This window comes from Acyrthosiphon pisum, chromosome X (assembly GCF_005508785.2).
Source record: "Acyrthosiphon pisum isolate AL4f chromosome X, pea_aphid_22Mar2018_4r6ur, whole genome shotgun sequence".
Taxonomy (NCBI): Eukaryota; Metazoa; Arthropoda; class Insecta; order Hemiptera; family Aphididae; genus Acyrthosiphon; species Acyrthosiphon pisum.
In genome coordinates, this window is record NC_042493.1 from 101295758 (window position 1) to 101314646 (window position 18889).

At 28.3% G+C, this 18889-nt stretch overlaps 1 protein-coding gene across 1 annotated transcript in view; it reads left to right on the plus strand.

Annotated features, from left to right (window-relative positions):
• LOC100573355 overlaps positions 1–18362 on the plus strand; it is a 28408-nt gene extending 10046 nt beyond the window's left edge. The window contains exons 2-6 of the mRNA XM_029485348.1: positions 14616–14667; positions 14739–14875; positions 15134–15262; positions 15893–15992; positions 17993–18362. Of these exons, the coding sequence (XP_029341208.1) occupies positions 14616–14667; positions 14739–14875; positions 15134–15262; positions 15893–15992; positions 17993–18135 (561 nt within the window). The 3' untranslated portion in view covers positions 18136–18362. The remainder of the gene's footprint in view (positions 1–14615; positions 14668–14738; positions 14876–15133; positions 15263–15892; positions 15993–17992) is intronic.
• The last annotated feature ends 527 nt before the right edge of the window (positions 18363–18889 follow it).

The window sequence follows — 18889 nt, forward strand, 5'->3', positions numbered from 1 at the left end:
GATAGGATAAAGTCGGGGTGCCAACGTGAACTTGGCATCACGAAACATGTTTCATTGTGAGGGTTGTAAAACTATGTTGCAAATTTTTTTTCTGGTGTTGCAAATTGTTGCAAATTATTTGCAAAAATATGGTATAAGTTTGGGGACGATACGATAAAGTCGGGGTGCAAACTTCACGGCCGTATTTTATCGTACGAGTTCGAGAATAGGGTCCCTGGGGTTCTAGTTACATTCTATGACATAGAAAATATCGTCGCCTGCTACAAAGTCTCTGCAATTCTTACTGTGATCCAACTGAGTACAAATAAACCGTCACGCGTCGTTTTTAGCAAATTAGCTACGAGTACCCCTAGCTTTCAACAATAGTATATTTTTAGAAAATAATAAACTCTTAATATTATTTTGGCTCAAACAGTTGAATAATGTTAAATTAAATTAATCGTTTTTTATTGACATAAAATATATTTTATTTAAGTCGAAATTACGATGATTTTTTCACCAAGAATTATTTCACGTTAACTGAAATTTTCTTCGACCAATAATTATAACATACTTACTATGAAACCAAAAAGATAAATTCGTTTGTAACGTCTTAATATGCTCTATTAGATTATAAATTGTTAGCTTCTTATATTACTATAAGTCATACGTGTGTAGTTAGAATGTGGAGGTGAATTTAAATTTCTTTGAATCGGGAATCCATGATCGTTTTAAATTACAAATGAGGTAGGTAGATTACGTACGAAGTCAAACACATTATAATAATATGAAAGGCATTACAAATATATCGGTAACCTCAGGAAATACAACAACATATCCAATGTAGAACAGCATTAGGTCCGAACACGGAAAACATCAACAATATGAGAAATGTCTTTAGAAAAACGGAATCGTGAGTAATACAAATTTGAAAAAAAAACACGTAATTTGTAAGTATGTAACTATCTCATATTTGTAAAACCGTAATCGTCTTGTAAAATGTTAAATAAATAACCTTTGTCGTTGATGTTTTTAATGATCAATAAAACAATTATTTTATTGAAAAAGTTAAGTTATTTTATTTCATGATAGTTTAAAAATTCCCAAGACAACATTGAATTGTGTCCATATTAATCAATAAAATATATTCCAATATTAGTAAACCTGTGTATAAAACATTATAATCATGTATTTTTATTATGTTTATGTAACTACTTATTTTTGAGATTTTTATTTCCAAAATTGTAATATTATGTTTTATGAAATTTTCAAAAATAATATAAAAATTTAGCTGCATATTATATTTAATCATATTTCACAGTTTTGACTGCATATTTCGATAATTTTTCCCAAACCCTTCATAATATGATAGTTATCCGAGTAAAAAAATAAACCATTACCTACACGATTTTGTTCAGAAACATATGCTTATTACAATCATAGGTGTGTACCCGGGAGTTCCGAGTGTGCCATTAAACCATTCCCCCCACGGTATTTTCAATTGGGGCCCTATAAATTCTAAGACCCAGAGAATAGGGAGCATGTATTTTAAGTGATCAAACTAGAGTAAAATGTATTTTTTTATATAATATGTGGTAAAAAATAAATCACGTTTCGAGATAAAAAAAAAAAAACAAACTGTGAAATATTTTGAATTTCTTTGGAATAATTTATTATGATTAAATACGATTATAACAGCTTGATATTATTGTCTAAAAAAGTACAATTAATAAATCACTATTGTAATTATTATCTTGTAAATAGATATTAGATCCAAGGGAATATACACCTTGGTATTTGCGTAATTTGTTTACATATACTATGTATATTATATAATTAATATAAAGGTTAATTGTTAGGAGTGGGCCCGAAAATATTGTAGACATCCCAGGAACGATGCTGAGACGATTGTTTATGTTTATAGCTATTATAGTTGTTATATCTAAACATTATTCTTATAATATACAATTAATATACCATAAGTATGTTATCATTTGTATAATATTTATAATTAATTCAATTATATACAAACGCTTGTATTGAGGAGGTGGGAATTTAAAACGTCCATTAGATTTCAAAAGTGCTTGGAAAAACAATCAAAAAATTAGGAAAAAACTTAGATTTTTACGAAACACCTGCAGTTTTTGAAAAAATTGATTTTTTTGTTGTAACTCTTATTTCAAACTGGGCTGTAGCCCATAAGTGCGAATATGACCCAAACGCAACCTAAAAGCGCAAAAATAAATTACCCATCAGTGCAAAACAGAATTACCTTTTTAACAGTGGCAGCTATCCTAGAGTAGAGGTGTAGCGCCCGCTTCACCTTTAATTATAGGTGGGTGGGATGGGTTGTCTATGTAATTGTTTGTATATGAATTATACAGAATAATACTTCGAAATATTTTAATAGTATAATTTATAGTGACTTTATTTATAGAATGTAGATTGTAAGGTTGTAGGTACTCTACTAGATGTCTAGATTTATTAATTAAAAAAAAAATTAATGAAAACCGGGGGTTTTTACGCAAAATTGACTTTGGTTTTACGTGTAACTTTAAAACAAAAGACCGTTGACATATGAAATAACCACTGGTTGTTTATATTATCATTTTCTATAAACGATAAAATTAAAAAAAAATTTTTATTTGTTTCAACCTGTTAACGGACATTTTCAGTTTCAATTTTTTTTAGTTTTCATTTTTATGAATGTCAATAAAATTGTATTTGTTGTGTAAAAAAATCTTGAAAATTACAATAGACTATAAAAAATATATATTATTATATTATATTTTTTATAATAGAACGTGCCGTTATAAACACCCATCAGTCAAAAGTTGAAGACTCTTCGGAGGTTTCGTAAGAAACATAGGTACAATAAGTAGCCGCGAAGCTAAGTTTATTTGTATTAAATTATCGCACGTCGTCAATTACAAACAAAAATTATAAACAATTTTTATACTAATGAATTTTAGAAATTAGTTAGCCTCTTTTTGATATCACAACTTATCTAACTTGAGTTTTTTTTTCTCAGCGATGTCTTGTACACGTAGTATTTTTATTGAGATATCACTCATTTTTTTATTAAAAGATTATAGAGGTTATAGATAACCTATTTTTTTTTTTATGTTTTTAGATTTTGAGCGGAGCAATGAATGTTATAGTTTTACAATGATTTGTGTTTTTTTATATTTTTATTTGTGTCTATACACGGTAAGTAGTTGAAATAATTGGTTTTAGACAATACACTCGACAGTCGACGGCAACTATATCGACATCTTTCAATTATATAGTGCGTAAATTAATATAAAATGTAAATCTGACACAAGACTATTAGTTTTCCCCTTTGGTAATAGTAACGTCAATTACATAATATAAAATTATAATGTGTACGCTGTTGTACACCTACCTTCAAGGGCAAAAAATATATTTCTAAATACATTTTAAATATCAATAAAAATCGTTTATGTCGTCTATGAAATATTATTTATAATAATTTGCACAACAGAGGTCAACCTTTTTTTTTAATTGCTTGAAAGACTAGGTAATACGTAAATATCATTAACAGGTATACATATACTATTATAAACAAATTTATTAAATACGACATAATATGTCTAGGTACCTATATTAATACGGTGATAAATAAACAAAAAATATTGATTGATGGATATCAAAGCAGAACTTTAATGCTGTGGCGACGAAGGTAAAATAAATTGTAATAGATTTTCGCTAAGAGTCGGCCGGCCCGTCAATCAGTTCATTAGTTTAGGCTACAGAGAGGTCGAAATATTTTCGGTAAAATTTCACAGGCTAAAGACGAGTTGGCCATCAAGTGTAACATACTGCCATCGTGTCACGAGCTGGTTGGGTTGAGATTTATTATTATTGTCAGGAACTCTAATTTTTTTTTAAGTTTTTGAGTGCCCTTTCTTTTATTTATCCAATTCAAGCACTGATCTCATGAACCGTGAAAGTTAGACAGTTAACATTTTCACAGATGATGTATTTCTGTTGTGCTATAACAACAAAATATACTAAAAATCCATCATAATATACTGTAGATAATGGTACGAAACCCTTCGTGCGCTAGTCCATCTCGTCAATGTTATAACGACACACCAGCCGCTGTCGTCTGTCACCGGTCGCTGTGTGAGTGCGTTATAGAGTATATTATTTTATAAACCTTACTGTTGCCGCCCGAAAGAGCAACAATATTATTATATGTCTCTTACTATACCGCCGGCCGACACACACTCACACACGCAAACATTATCCATGAACTATATTGTTTTATTTTTGTTCCTAAATGTTATCTTGTGAATTATTATATAATAATATTATGTAGATTACGCGTGATCAGAGATTTAGGCACGACAGCCCGAACCAGTTATCGAAAAACGGTCAACCAGACTAGAAATATTATTGTCGTGTCGCGAAATCAAGTGCGAATCGCCGAATATTATTTTACATATAGAAATACATATAGGTATATATTTTAGATATCTCCAAGTTAATTATTATATTCGATAACAGGCGCGAATTGCCACACTTTACATTATATTATATTTTGTATTTTATCGTGTATTATTATTATTATTATTAAGGTTAGGAGCACCGACCAAATTGTGAGTAAAAAAACTTTATTATTATATTGTATATCAGCTTTAATAGCTATCTCATATTACATACTATTGAGCAATATTATTATTCTTAGCGGCTCTAATAGCTTGTCATATTATTAATTGTTAATTGTATCAGGCGGCCAATTATTATATTATTTTTGACTGTTGGGCCAAAAGGGCCATAACATTTGCTTATTGTGTATATTGAAACATTTATTATATTATATTATTATATTTAATATCGTAAATTCGTGTTGACATTTTATTCTAATATAAGTACACACACCCACACGTATACTGAATACAGATATACACATGTACACACTCACTTCAGACGTAGTTCATCAGTATTTGCACGGCAATTCCGCTCATTGCTGATCGAACTACACACACCTCTACTCACGTACACATACGCAGGTCGCAGGCATACCAGTCGTGAAATTATTATATTATTTCATGCGATGTAAAGTATTGTGGATACAGGCGGGCGCACGGTCTATTATTGTTCGATCCCGGCTGCAACACTTACAATACTATAGAAAAGCATAATATATTTTGAAATAAGGCAATAAAACCCTAGAAATATTTTTAAAAAAACAACTTTAAGATAAGAAATGTATAATTATGTTTATGCTGATCGATGTTGCTGTAACAAAGTTGATGCCCATCAGCCCGCGTATTCTCCAGCCACACAGGTTTAGTTGAGGCCCGCCACTTTTATTTCTCGTATTTTCGATGTGTTATTGTGCTAATCATTTTTTATACAGATAAAAAGGTACGAAAACCACGGTGTTAAAAATAATAATAATAACACGATGAATACACAAGTATGATATATCGGTATATATGTATATTCGCTTCCCAAACGGCTCCCGTCTATTTTTTATTATTCCCAATCGGATCCCGTCAAAAAAGGTTTTACAAACTGGTCAATTCCCATACGGCTCCCGTCAAAAAAAGTTTTACTGGGGGTGACTCCGTCGTTTATATTACATAAAAAAAAAGGCATTTGCAACTTAGTTATAATATCTACAGAAAAAGAAATTGCTAACCAAATAAAATATAATGATATTATTGACACATTTGCTAATTTAAGACATATCAAGGTTAATTTATAATATATTAGATTCCAAGTGGAACGAAAAATGTATTTATTTTACAATTATGTGTATTTTTGAGGACAATGTATTTATTAACTTTTACCATAGTACGCTCTGTAGTATATAATATAATATATGAAAGATAAAAATCATACTTACCTACAAATTGTATACATATCAACAGAAACATTTAAAAACGGTGCATATAATTAATAAAGTAACTTCTAAAATAAATACAAATATAAAACATGAGATATCATTTTTAATTGCAAAACTACAGTCCGAATAAAATATGACGGAGATCGTGCTTTATACGCATTAGAATTAATAATACTAAACAAAAATGCTGGCATAAAAACTAGCACGATTAATGGATATATTTAACTAATGAATTTAAGAATTTACGTAGCCCCTTTTTGATATCACAACATTTCTGACTTGAAATTTTTTTTCTTAGTGAGGTTTAAACATGTAGCGTTTTTGTTGAGAAATTCAAACATATTACACATATACACACGTATTATATACACACGTATTATGTTGAAAAATTGTACTTCTATCGTTAATAATGAGTTATGACGTTAATAAAATGGTAAGTTGATAATAATTGGTATGTAAATTGTTTATAATTATTTATACTTGATGAAGTTCCATACAATTTTATACAAATTATTTAACTTTGTTTGGAGGTTACTCATAGCATTGTAACATGGTCGGAAATGACCCGTTAAATATAAGATGTTTGGGGAAGAAATTAGTTGTTTTAAATATATATTTTTACCGTAGCTCGAGAGCACGAATGGTATTAGGATCTTAATATTTAAAATAAATAACGATTGGTCTAAATTATAATTAATACAAACAAATTTATTATTACTTACAATATACGAACAAAGTTACCAAAAATGTACGATTGTACGGAGTTAAGGTGAACGCGATGGAGTCGCGGAGAACTGTATTTTTCTTACGTAACGGTATCGGAGCCTTACAATCATAAAATATATAAAAGGCACCTATACCGGAAGGGCTTAATATTCATCGCATGATAACATTATTATGCCTATTGTGCATACGATGCTTATAAAATAAACGTAATGAGTATGTTACAGCATGTACTTACCGTTTATAGCCATAAAATAAAAATAAAAAATTGGGATGTAAATATTCACCTAAGCGGGTTCCCAAAGCGCGCCCTCAAAGTCCGTCCCCTCTTCTTTAGATATTATCTTGTTTTAGGATTACGGGCTACTTTTTGGAATATAAGTAACAGGAACCTAATAATGTTGATCGTGATGCCCGGTGAGCCGCGGCCGCCGCCGACAAAGTGAAAATTGATGAAAGACTACCGTTTACTGAGTTGCAACTATAGTCCATACGCCCCTGGTACTCGGGACCTCGCATGCCAACGCACGTAAACCTTTATTTAAAATATAAGTTTAAATATTAGTATATTTTTAAAAAAATTTAACAAATTTAAAAAATGGTTAATAAATGAGGATATTGATATTATGTTAATATTGACGAGGATAAACAACGTAAATCCTATTAAAGCACTGAAGTAGGCACTTAAACGGTCTAAAGCTACACCGCTAATATGAAACTATACATAGTCAGTGCCGTGAAAAATTAGATAGGTATCGTCACAGTATTTTGATACGCATCCGCCGCCCTTTACTTCGCCTTTATCGTAGTTGTCCACTTCGTATTGGATATCAATCATAATATTATACACACGTAACTTCCGTATCACCCTTAGTATCTCCGTGGAAAATCAATATATTTAAATGCAGTTTTTTTTACAGTAATAAGTATGGAAATTCTGCTCGAATAGCTTAATATTCGATTTTTATTTCAAAAATTCAAAAATTATCATAAATTTTTTTTTAGACAAAGTAGTTCTTTAAATTTCCAAGATCATTTTGTTGGTCGTATTTTTAAAATAGTTCAAAAAAAAAAAATTTTAAGTTAATGAAAATCGCCCAAGTTAGAGGTAATTATTATTTTAAAATTCTAAGAATAATAGTTATAATACCTATGCATTCGGAATTGGCAAAATACGATAAATAATAAAATAATAAATAATGTTAATAAATTATTTTAATCACCCTGATTTTTCGAATAAAATTAAAAATAATAATTAGCTCTCGGTGTATAATTAGTCGAACACTCACGCTTTTCTCTTTTATTCTCGGACGGAAGTCGTCGTCACGTCATAATATACATCGATAGAACCGCTCTTTTCTACGTAATGCGCTGGCGTGAGACATAATTGTTAATATAATAATGATATAGTACTATATTCATCTGATCGACACACACTCGCTTTTTTTCGTTGTCACAATATACAGTATGTCCCAGAAGTCGTTAATTTTAGCCGAAAAATCAGCGTGTTTGTAATAATTATTAACGTGCAAATCGTATTTCGCTAATATATTATGCATAGGTATCATAACTATTATTCTTAAAAATTCAAAATAATAATTAGCTCTAACTTGGGCAATTTACATTAAAATTTAATATTTTTTTTTTTTTTTGAACTATTTTAAAAAATAGAATTAACAAAATTGCTATCTTAGAAATTTAAAAAACTTATTTGCCTACAAAAATTCTTTGAAAATTTTTGAATTTTTGAAAAAAAAAATTGAATATTATTCTATTCAAACAAAATTCACATACTTATAACTGTAAAAAAATCCACATTTAAATATATTGAGATGGAGATACTTACGGTGATACGGGACTTCTGGGACATGCTATATAACATAGAACAAAATCAACGATTGAGAAATGGAGAACTACGACATGGGATGGAGGTGAAGGAGATGAGCATACTGCGTAAGACTATAGTACCACTGTATTGATACCTATCTAATTTGTAAATCATATTAAACCAATATTAAAAAACGATGAACCAAGGATGAACGTCACCTTTAATATTTAAAAACATATAAATATAGTAATTTATAGATAATAATAAATGTTTGGTAAAAAATAGTTGAACAATATATTTAATTAATTTAACTTTGAAAGCATATTTAATTTATTCCCATCGGCACTGAATTATAATAACTGTGTAAGTTTGAGTGATCGTTTCGTATTTATTTTTTATATCATTTTTTTTTCGAATTTAGATTCATGACGTATTATGCTTCGAGTGATTTGGGACATATTTTTTGTATTGAGGTATCAAAAAAAAATCTTCGCATTCCTATGTGTTTTGTGTGTTGATTCATTGTGCGTGTTTGCCTGCACAATATATCCCACATCATTCGATTGGAGAACTACGACATGGGACGGTGGTGAAGGAGATGAGCATACTCCGTAAGACTATAGTACAACTGTGATGATACCTATCTAATTTGTCATAGGCAGTGCCGGATAAACTGTCGGTGCAAGCGGTGTATTCCACCGGGGCCCCGAGTTTTTCAAATATTTGGCCGCAGTGTTGGGTAAATTACTTTTGAAAAATAATGCAATTACGTTCTCGTTACTTCAAATATTTTTGTTTAAATTAAATTTGCGTTACCTAAAATTATATTTATCACGTTACATTACATTTTCATTAATAGCAGTGCGTAATATTGATTAATTTTTTTTATCTTTTTTTTTTTTAACCATATTCAATTCATACGATTCAATTATTATGTATATATTTTACGATCCTAGATCTAGTGATAATAGTCGATAGACCTATTATAGTATTATGTAAAATAATTTCATCTATATGGCTATATTATAGTCATTTAAGTCATAATAATAAAAATAATATTAATAATAACAATAATATTTTATTAACGGAATAAAATTCCAATTTACAAAAATAAAAATAATGACAGTTTCATAGGTGTGTTTTATCCTAAAAAATTAAAACAAATGATATAAGAACGAGAGAAAAAAAATAAAAATAAATATAATATATTTATATATAGAAATTAAAAGTTAGACAATTGATTATATAACAATTCGATTGAATTAAATATAATAGTAGGTGATAATCTAAAAATATCAATTTAAAGAGCTAAGAGTCATATTGAACAGGTCCAAGTTATTAAAAAGTTACCATATGACATTAATATATAGCAGAGTAGTATGACTTTTACTTAGTTTTAATAATTGATAAATAAAAGGGATGTTTATTTCTTGAATTTTTTATATTTACATTGAAATTAATATACTCTAAAAGTTCTGGGCAATCAATAAAATAATGTAATAGTTTAAAAAGAAATTTTAAATGTACTATTTAAAGGAGCAATATTAAAAAAAATACTAATATTAATATACCCAGAATGAGGACGTCTTTCAAAATGACATTTAAAAGATAAATATCTCAAAAAATTATTTTGTATACTAGATAGACTCTGGTTTTGACAAATGCTATCAGAGTGCCAAATTAAAGAGGCATAGTCAATATGGGAGCGTACTAAGGAATAATATAATATTTTTAAAGCTGAACTATCGTTGAAATCACTACACATACGTTTTAATAATCCCAACTTCATATATGATTTATTTCGAATAGAATCAACATGATTGCTAAAAGATAATTTTGTGTCAAATGAAACTCCTAGGTCTTTAATAATATATTTATGTATAACACATTTGTATTATATAAAATATAATTATAAAGTATAGTATTTTTTTTTTAAAGAGTACGAAATAATGGAGCATTTATCAATATTTAAGGACATTCCATTATAGATACACCATTTATAAATATTATCTAAGTTGGCGTGAAGTTCCAATGAATTATCCATACATTTTTTTTTAAAAATATTTTAGTGTTTTCAACAAATAATAGACATTTTGAGCAATTCAGAACTTTATTAATATCGTTAATGAAAAAAGAAAAATGTAATGGAGATAGGTGGTCACCTTGGGCAACATCTGATAAGACATTTATTGAATTAGATATACAATTTTCGTATTTAACAACTTGTATACGATTTATTAGGAATGAGTTAAACCAAGGAAGTAATAGATCAGTAAACCCATATAGTTTTAGTTTGTAAATTAATAAAGAATGCCTTTTCAAAATCCGTATAAATTACGTCTATTTGAGCTTTATCTACAAATTAATCTAAAATTAGTATCCTTGTATTTTGTGTTTGATGAAAAAAATGATTAGTTATAATAATTGCAACAAAATTTATAATTACAATTAAATTAAATTTATACTTCAGAACTCACATTTTGTATTATTTAAAACATTAAATTGCAATGGTTTTTAATTTCATTGAACTACGGTGAGTTATTTTTTTTTAAATTTTCATCAAAATTATTTATACATTAAAAAAAAAAACAATTATTATTTTATATCAATCATATCTTTTTTGTTGTGTAAACCACGATGATATATTGTATTCACGATAAATATAATAAATTCCATAGTGTGGGTGTGTTGTATTTAATATAGATATAGTTATCACTTCGACGAGATCGCAGATGAAATTATTTATTTAGTTCGAATACCCCTTATTTAGTTTCTGCAAAACTTCTGTGTAACATTCAACCTATTTGAAAGATAAATTGTGATCAGCCAAACAAGATTAAACATTTATAACGAAATATGCGAAGTGTGATAACCTACTATACAAGTTAGATAATATAAAGCATTAAAGCTGACTGGAGAAATAATTAATAACTTTAATACATTTATTCACATATATCTACGAGATTAAGATGGCTCAAAACTAACTACACTTTTTTCATATAAAATTTAAAAATGTTTGCTACCTATCTAGTACAGCATTTATTAAAGAAAAAGTCAGAGGCCGTGGCCCACCCGACCACCCGTGCGTTGCCTACTATATAAAAAGTCGAGAGACGCTATAGACTTGGAAGTAATCGGTATTAAGAAAAAAATATGAGATAGGTACATTAAATATATTTTTTCCGACATTGGAGCACGATAAATCGATTACGTACGTGACAACAGAGAGGATGTCGCTTTAACGGTAGGTAGGGAATATTATCGATGTGGGGCAATTAATTTCCATCAGACGGTCATTATATTGGCATGAACAGTTACAATATTGACTAGAAATACATTTTTAAGACTTGAAAATTATAATCGATACACTGCGCAGGCGCTCAGCAACAGTGCTCAATAGATGTTTCAGAGTCGTGAACACAAACAACATATTTTACTCGCCATAGCTGTGATAGTTTGATCGAAAAAAGAGTTCGACTTCTCAATTCTCATACAAAAATTGTAAGTATTTGCACATTACTCTTACAGTAAGTTATTAATCTAGTGCACGGATTTTTATGAATTTCCATACATTTTATTCTCGTTGACCGTATGCTAACATGGCAATGGAATTTGTTCTCATGTTCAATATGACGATTTTTACAGTACATAATTTGAGTATTTCGACATTTAATCAATTATTTTTATTTTACAAATTTGTTTGCGGATTTCATTCTTTTATACAGATTTTGGTGTTTTTTTTAGACACTTGAAATTATTACCTACTATTGTTATATGGAAAAATATAACATATTTTCAGTTTTGATCAATAATACATTATGTATACAAATAATACAAATAATACAAATAATAAAAATATATTTGAGAATTCGTTTTTTTACAGATTAAAACTAGGTACCAACAAAACACAAGCTCACCGTCAACACACATCCCCACTGAATGCCGAAGTTACGAGAACGAGAGGAATTATTGTTGAATTCGTCAATGACTTCTTCTATATTGATATTTCTTTTTTTCAATTTGTAATGTACCAAGATAACTTAGTCGTTCTTGACCCATTGTTGTCCTCAGATAAGTTTTAAGTCTTTTTAGACATGAAAATGATCTTCCACAGTTGGCAGTTGTAGTGGGTATAGTAAGAAATATACGAATTATTTATGTTAAAATCGGAAATTCATTTTGAAAATCATCATTCTTAATAAATTCTATTTTCTTTACCATAATACTAGTTGTTTCTATGTTGGAGTACTTCAACTTAAACATTCTATTATAAACTTCAATTTCAGTATTCAGATGTTTTAAATCAAAGTTGTAGGTGTTACAAACAATATTTAATGCTTCGTGTGGTGGATTATCATTGAATATTATTTCTTTTAATCCATATTTTAATATATCTAGCTGTTTTTTTTGAAAATGTTGTTGCATTTCTCTAATATTATGATATCTAAAACTGGATAGCAAATTTCAATACGATAATAATCTTTTAAATTCAAAGTTTGAGGCCCCTTTTTCCCACCACCTAGCTTATATTATGGAACATTTTTTCGGACGCGGAGTGGCTGAGGTTGTTACTTGTCAGTTACTAATTGCTATCACTATTCAAAACTCACTATCGTATTACGATAACACAACAATGAAGAACGTGCAATAATACTGCAACTATGATTTCTAGATTATAACAATTATTTTAATTCAGTGGTATCAACCGTTGATATGCTACCGTGAGCTAGTATTAGTATTATTTAATTTTATATAGTATTAAATACGGTGAATGGTGGGAAGGGGGGTATTACGATCTTGAATATTTTTTGGTGTTGCAAGTGCGACACCGCTCAAATACTAGTGAGCTATGTAGTGTAATGATGTGTGAGGTGTGTATGCGTGTATGTGTGTGTGTATGTGTGTGTGTGTGTGTGTGTGTGTGTGTGTGTGTGTGTGTGTGTGTGTGTGTGTGTGTGTGTGTGTGTGTGTGTGTGTGTGTGTGTGTGTGTGTGTGTGTGTGTGTGTGTGTGTGTGTGTGTGTGTGTGTGTGTAAAATTAAACTAATACTAATGAATAATAACACAGTTTCTATTAAATAATAAGTAGTATTGCTACTAAACGATAGTTTATAAAATATGTACGGCAACACTATAATATAATAATATATTGTGTATGTAATAAACAAATTTCCCTGTGTTGCTGGTAACAATATACAAAAAATAATACTAATAAATTGTAACTCACAGCAACACGGTAATATGGTAACAATATTATTGACTCACGTTTAGTTCGACCAATGTATAGTTATTTAATTGTATTAAAATGCATGTTTTTCAGACAGTAACTATAATTATTATTTATATATTATAATTTGAAATATCGAAATATTTAAATCTAATGAATAATAATATAATATGATATTATGATATTATGCAATTATATTATGATGAGAATATTTTCATATGATAAGAATATGTTATGGTTCCAATAATTGGTGGAAATGTCTTTTCACAAAAATCAATTTTCGGTGGTTACGGGAATCGTACTTTTTTTACGTTTTTGCCGGAAAAAGACTACGTGTAAATCAGGGAACTGGTATTTTGGCGGCAACCGCATTTGAAAGAATTTTTAAAATCGGTACCTAAAATAACCAATAGTTAGTTTTTCTTCATAATAGGTATATAAAGAATAAAATTATAAAAATGTTTAAATTATTGAGAAAACAACTAAATTATGAAACACACATATTTAAATGCCATGATTCCAAAGTCGTAACTCATTTCAAATCGGATAACAATCTCTATTAACATTAATAATGACGTGTTAATTAAATTCTGAATTCATTATATTGTCATAATGAAAAACGGTGACGAATTGATATGATTTTATTAAATATTTAGTAATAAATTATAATATAAGTAACTATTATTGTAAAATCAATGCATAAATTTGGTAAAATCTATGTTAGCAATCGTGTAGCCATAGTTGTCAGTTGGTGTTTGTGTCGTATGGGGAAAGTATCCGTGACCCGTGATATGGAACTGCCCATTTATTTTGTGATTATTGATTTTTGACATTTTTATATTTTTATCAGACATCCGTGGTTAGCTCTCTGTTGTCTAAAAATTTATAGAAAAATTTGGCTTGGTGAAATGGCGTCTTCACATGGAACACATACGCCCAAAGACACTCAAATCATTGTGTCGATTATGAAAGATTTAGGTATCGTTGATACGAACCGCAAGTTTTAAACCATCTCTTGAGTTTAACCACAGTAATTATTAATACAGTGAAATAAATATGTTGTTTTTCACTGTTATAAATATTGTTTGTTTTATTCGTTAGGGTACACAACGCTACTGTTGGACGACGCTAAGACATTTTCAAACTTTGCGAAAAAGAAGAATGTTGATGCAGACGATGTGAAAATTGCAATACAATTGGCACAAGACGGAATATTTTGTCGACCTCCTCCGCGCGATGTAAGATAATTTTGGCTAAAATCAATCGCACTATCAATTGCCGTAATCAATTTTTAAATTTTATTAGGTATGTAGGTATATTAGATTTTAACATTGTGCAACAAAAGATGTTGAATGATGACAAAAGAATTGACCATTATTTACAAAGATGAATTTGTAACTTAATTCGATGTTAAAATGTACAAATGTATATTAGTACCTAATAATTACTACTAAAGATAAGACCTAAGAGTTTATACCTATTGTTTTAATTTTTAGATGTTAATGACAGCAAGTCGTGAAGTAAACAAAATACCATTACCTCCAGTAAGGCCTGCTAGTGGACTGCGAATTCCTCAGGATCGTTCAACTTTCTTACAAACAAACTACAGGCTTAAGAACGATTTGGTAATAGTTCAATAGTATATCCTAAAATATTCCTTTATTAATTGTGTATCTATTCTATAAGTTTTTCAATCTTATTCATTAGTAATTTGCTATTAGACTATATAATTAATTACTAAGCTACAATTTTTTTTACATCACCTAATTAAGTTAACTGGCAAAAAGCGTTGTTCTAAGTTCTAACACAATTTTGATAAGTGTTTTTATTAGGACATCAGTTATTAATTTTAGATTGCAGGTTAATAGTAAACATTTGTAAAACCCTTAGATCATAATATAGAATGAACTTTAGTCTTTTTCTGCGTCTAACATAATCCCCTCTTTGTAAGTCATTTTAAAGTCATTGTTGGCGCAATAATGCGTTGCTCCTTGAAATTGAATGGGCGGTGAGTGGTTATGTTGGAACCAGCTCAGTATATAAGCAATACACACATAGCTCCATCCATTGTATATTATCTAAGGTAATACGATTAATAAATTATAATAGTAGGTATTTATAATCAATGGTCATACTAATAGACCTGCTTTTTGTACACTATGAGCAAAATTGCTTAATATTCTGTTAAATTGAATTTAAATTAAATGAAATATTCTTTATACTTAAATTAATATTTTTAATGTTTTTATGTATAGTATTCTGAAGGAAACATGCGTAAAGACACTAAAACAACAGCTGCAGAAATGTTGGAGGCATCTAGAAAACTACAAACTGAAGACAATCCCTTTCAGAAATGTAATTAAATTTATCTAATTAATTTTATTTAAGAGGACATTATACAGATATGTTTGTCTCTGTTTTACAAGTGCATAACATAACAAATTTTACGCTGAGCAGATCATGTTTAGCTCTGTTAGTTAATACATCAGAGTGAATATATGTCTTATAAAATTTAAAGGTTAGATTATTATTTAGTGCACCTTATATGCTTTTTATATTATACAAATTCATAAAACTATAATGTATATTAAGTATTTCAAAACTTTAAATTGTTTGTACATCTTAAAATGATCATAACTCACTTTAAAATTAAAATATAATATAATATATATGTTTTAATTTTATAAATTTGTTTAATATAAAAATCATATAAGGTGCACTAAATAATAATCTGACCTTTAAATTTTAAAAGAGGTTTATTCACTCTGATGTATAAATGAACAGAGCTAAACGTCATCTGTTAAGCGTGCATGTCATATATTAAAGATATATATACCACATATAAAAATGATATGAGCAAGGTAATTTGCAAAATTTTTCTATGCATTTAATAACAATATATTATAATAACATTTACATTCCTTAACATACATCTTCATTAACAATTTAAAATAGCATCTTAATATATGCCTGTTATATATCTAAAAAAAAATGTTCTTATCTATTAAGAGTAAACTCATCAGTCAAGTAAAACCACGCTCAGGTGAAATAAGTGGAAGAAATTAACCTTTCTGCTATTGCTAGCGTCAATGGGATGCGCTAAACGTATATCTTCTCTTGTGGAACCGAGTATTTTATATTTTTTTTCTAAATTCATCGTGATCATATCTGTATTTTTTTAGCACTGTATGTAATAATTTATGTAGACTTTTTGGTAGTATGTTTTAACAGACCAAATGTAAATATTTCTTAGTATGCACATGCCTCAAAATAGAAACATGACATCGGAATTAACTGATTTTATTCAGTGAAAAATGAAGCTTATTATTTTATCTGATCTACAAGTTGATATTACTATTTCTTCTTGATAAATCTAGATCTAATTGATATAATTCAACTTAAAATTTCTATCTATTTTGCCATTCGGGTTCTATATTAATGATCCATCTGGCTTAAGTAATTAAAAATAATTTCATATTCATTATTTTATTTAATAGAACATTTAAATGATAGGTAATTATTGCAAGTTACCTTCATCTCTGGCCTTTATATGTACAAAATATGACATTTAAATCACTAATAACAAATAACTTAAATTGTTTTCTTTAATATATCCCATACATATCAACAAATCTGTGTTGTAAAAGTTAATTTCAGAAATGTGAATAGTAGATATATATGCTGAAATATCTATTTACGGATAACATTTAATACAGACTAATATATTAAACAATACAATTATGAGGATTGTACATAATAATATATATAACAAAAAAAATCAGTTTGAAAAGTTATTACAGAACTAATACCAATTATATCACAGACAGTGATGACTGATGATTTTGGATTTGAGTATGTCAGAACCTAATATATGCTATGATAATGAAACCCAGAAACACCCAAAAAAATATTCACATATAATATGGACTTTCAATAGTATTATTAATTTTTTTCATTTGTTTATAATTATTAAAATACACTATATTATACAGTAATACTAATATATAAAATAAAGTACCACCTATATTAATATTTCTAAAATGTTAATTAAGTACCTATATCACAATTTTTTCTTAAATGTTTTCAATAGTGTAAATACAAATCTGTTGATGGAAATTTCACCGTATTTATATAAAAAAAAAAATAAACACACGCTTACACTCTTCAGATAACAAAGTTTTTGCTTTATACATATTTTATTTAATATAACATACTACATAGGTTCAGCAAATTAAATTATTATTCATCACACAGTGACATACAATTTAGATATATTATCTGTTTTGAACATAGCAAGAAATTATTATGAATTTATTACTCTTAAATTTTAATAATTACTTTCATATTTTCAATAGCTATTCAAATGATGAACAATTCAATGGAGTTTGATTTGCAAGAAATAATTGAAAATCATCAAAGCAGTCAAGAAAGCATTGGAGAAAATGAAAAAGATGAATTTACTACGTACTCTGATATCGACCTTGATGATATTGTTTAAAAACTACTTGATATGTAATTTATCAGGGATAACAAAGGTAATTAAAATACTATAAAATAGTATCATCACTCTTTTATTCAATATTATACTTTAAAATTTTCTTTAATTTACTGTTTAAAGTCTATTAACACATTGACTACCATGTGACTGCCGGCTGTCACCTGTAATTCTCAAATTTATATTATTTTCCGACTGCCGTGTCGCATTACTACCACTTCACGTCATGATATCCGTTGACCATAAATTAATATGGTTTTATATTATTCACTTTTCCATGGCTCTACAATAATCAATGTATATAAAATCTAAATACCACCCACTCACTACTTCTCAAAAACTACAAAACAAAATAACATTTGGAATAATGGTTTCTCTAATGCTTTAGCTGCGCATTAAGAAAGTATTTTCCAATATTCACATTTTAATAGGTGGCCACACAGAGATTTTGAGATTCATTGTTTTTGTTTATAAACATTTACCATTGGTTTTTTTCAAATACAATAGTACATACAAATTTGGATTGACATGGAAATATAATATACATAGCGCACCAATAATAAATATTGTGTGACCACCAGAGGTCCCATTGTAGTCAATGTGGTATAACTAATAATACATTTATCAGCTTTATGTTTATAATTTTTAAGTCAGGATTTGATGTAATATACAGCTTTATACAGCTGTTATAAAACTATGATGATGAACATTGTACTATATAAACTTATAGGATATAATATATTTAATAATTATGTTT